The following is a 3,249-nucleotide window of genomic DNA, read 5'->3' on the forward strand; positions in this document are numbered from 1 at the left end:
AATCTGTGTGGCAACCACCAATGGGAAGACAGAAAATAATGAATTATCTTGAAAAATAAAAAAGAGCTGGAGCTGAGATACATCCCATAAAGCTGGGATACTGTCAACAAAAAGGGGTAGCAGATCCACTCACTGCCAGAGACAAGACGCTTATCTGCCTATGGTAACTAGGTCCTGATTCAAGGACTTAATTTTGCACTGATGAGCTGAAAATCCCTGAGAGAGGGAAAGTAAAGAAGTGTGCTGTGGGCCAGCCAAACAGCTCAGTGGATTAAAGCGCCTGCAAGCAGGCGCAGGGCCCAGGGGCTTGATCCCCCAGCCTCCCAGGCCGGGACCCTGGGGCGCGCTGAGATGGCAATTGAGACTGGGTGTGGTTGTGTGCGCCTGTAATCCCAGCTCTTGGGAGGCTGTAAACAGGCTGATCACTATGAGTCTGATCTAGCAGTGTGACCCTGAAGCACAGCAAGACCCTTCCCAAAAAAAAAAAAAAAAAAAAAAAAGAAGTGGGTTCTGGGCACATTTGTGAAGTGTGCTATGAAGTGTGGTAGAATGGGCCAAGACTAAGGGCCGGGGAGATGGCTCGGTGGACTAAGCGCTTCCCTGGCAAGCACAAGGGCCTGAGTTCAATCCCTGGTTCCGCCAAAAAAAAGAATGAGCCAAGACTGCCCAAGCCCTCACGGTCCTTGCGGTAAACAGCAGGAAAAATGTTACACCTGCTGCTGAAAGATAAACAGTGCCCTATCCAAAGAATGGTGAGTCCATAAATAAGCTCTCCTCACCGCTGTTCTTCAGGTCTTGATTTTACCAAACTGTCTAAGTAAGTCAGAAACTGAGCTGGCTGATGATGACAAAGTTGTACAATGTCCGAAGGCAAGATGGATGGATGAAACCTGATCAAGGATCGAAGGGCAGAATCCCCAAACTTCTCGGATAACCTGTATTTTAAAACAGAACACATTACTCAAGCACAGCCAGGAAACTTAGCAACTTATTAAGACTCTGTCTTAAAAGAGGAGGGATGAGGGGTGCTGATATGTAGCTGCTATGAAATAGGCCCGGGATTCAATCCCCTGTATCATAAATAAATACAGAACCCCTGAGTTTCCAACTTCAGTGAGGTGATATAATTTGGTTATGTTGCATACTTACTAGAAATGAAGCTAAATATACAGTAAGAAGCTGCCAACTTCAAAAATGGGTAAAACTTCAGAAACTAAGACACAGAAAAGTAAATGCTAGGGGCCGGGGAGATAGCTCAGCAGCACAAGCACCTGCCTGGCAAGTGCAAGGTCCTGAGTCTGATCCCTAGTATCAAAAAAGAGTTCATGTTTTAGGTCCTTTAAATAACATGTAGGGGCCAGGGAGCACAAGGTCCTGAGTTCGATCCCTGGTACCACAAAAAAAAAGGGGGGAAGGGGGGATAAATAAATAAATAAACAAACAACATATAGGACAACCTACCGGGCAGCATAAGCAATTAACAAAGGGCTATCCAAGGGAACAGAGTCATCCAATAACTTTAATCCTGTTGGTAGATCTCCTTCTCCCATCTCCACATATGCAGGGTTGGAACTTGCCAATTCTAAAAAATAAAGCACATCCTTTTTTCTTCACCTCTTAAATATTCAACTCATGAACACATTCATTCAACAACTTTGCTCATCAACTACATTCAAGGCCTGTTTGTTAAGCATTGCAGGATAGACCCAAAGAAAAAGAACGAGATGTAATCTGTACTTGAAAGAACCTTAAGGTCAAACTGAGAGATAAAGTATAATTTATAAACAGGACAAAGAAACAGGTAGCAAATATATAAATATTACCCTTAAAATTGTATCTGAAAAAAATTGTATCTGAAGCTATATATGGATATGATATAGCTAGAGAAACATAAACATATAGCAATCACAAGTGACACAGGGCCACCATCAATGTTACATTGCTCAGTCTTCTAGTAGTAGCTTTCTTTCATCTTTTAGAATTAAATTAATTTAATTAAATTCAAAAAAATTAATTTTAAAATATTTGACCTGTTTTTTAAAGTAACAGTGTAGCACTGAGTAAAGAGATTAAAAAAAAACCTCTCTTACACAGTATATTAACTATTGTTACTCCCTTACGCTATGAAAATTTATTTTTTCATTAATAAAAAACAGTATAGCAAATATCCATCCTCTGAAGGAACAGTTGATTTTGCAGGGAAAGTAAAGCCAAGTATAATGGAGTGAAAATCTGTATGGAACTATTTCTAGTTTTAAAAAAGCAATATGAATCTAAAGTAAAATGAATTTTCTTCAAGTAGTTTCCAGCTGGCTCTGAAGATAAGTCCTGAAGATCAGACTCAAAAGCTGTCTCTCATACTTACATCAGGAGAGGGGTGAACTGTTCAACAGACCATTTCTAAAAGGCCAACCTCCAGTTTCTGATAAATCTGTTTAAAAATGCCATTTCCCTCCTCCAGTCTTACTGCTTCCATTTGATTGTGTTAGATGTGCACTTCAAGGAATTCCAGGGGGAGCCACCACTCAGGGCTGGAGAAGCTCAGGAAAGCTTCCTGCCCGCGAGCAGGCTAAGAGAGACTCCTCACCTAAACTCAAGTACGCAGCCCCGTCCTTCGCACTGTCCCAACCTCGCTAGGCAGCACTGGCAACAGCCACCACTTCAGCTCAGGCACTTCTCCCTGATGTTGGCCTGTGACCAGGGTTGGGTATGATCATATAAGAGAGACAGAGCAAACTCCCAGTAAGTATACTGTCACACACATTAACCTATTTGAAAAGAAATAACTCCTTTCCTATTTCACATAAAGGACAATCTACCTCAACTCAAAAAAGTAATCTAAAATCATTTCTTGTGCTTTTTTTAAAGTGCTAACTGTGAATTGAAATCAAATTATAACTAAAGTTGCTTGTTTCAAGAAAGCTAAAAGGGGGCCAGGGAGATGGCTCAGTAGAATAAGCGCTTCCCTGATAAGCACAAGGGCCCTGGTTCCGAAAAAAAAAAAAAAAAAAAAAGAAAGAAAGAAAGAAAGCTAAAAGATCATAGGGCTGGAGAGATAGCTCAGCAGTCTAAGTGCCTGCCTGGCAAGCGCAAGGATCTAGGTTTGATCCCTGGTACCATGTGCTGGGCCAGCCACCGAAACTGGTCATGGTGGTGCATGCTTGTAATCCCAGTGCTGGAGAGGCTGAGAAAGGAGGATCACTACAAGTCCGACCTGCATAGTGAGACACTGTAACAGCCAAACACATT

The 3,249-nt window shown here is 41.8% G+C and overlaps 1 protein-coding gene across 1 annotated transcript in view; it reads right to left on the reverse strand.

Moving 5' to 3' along the window:
• Positions 1-3,249, reverse strand: part of Hps5 (HPS5, biogenesis of lysosomal organelles complex 2 subunit 2) — a 43,351-nt gene that overhangs the window by 9,084 nt on the left and 31,018 nt on the right. The window contains exons 16-17 of the mRNA XM_023719333.1: positions 1,462-1,582; positions 780-935 (exon numbers count right to left, since the gene is read on the reverse strand). Of these exons, the coding sequence (XP_023575101.1) occupies positions 780-935; positions 1,462-1,582 (277 nt within the window). The remainder of the gene's footprint in view (positions 1-779; positions 936-1,461; positions 1,583-3,249) is intronic.

This window comes from Octodon degus, unplaced genomic scaffold (genome assembly GCF_000260255.1).
Source record: "Octodon degus isolate 3935 unplaced genomic scaffold, OctDeg1.0 scaffold00067, whole genome shotgun sequence".
NCBI lineage: Eukaryota > Metazoa > Chordata > Mammalia > Rodentia > Octodontidae > Octodon > Octodon degus.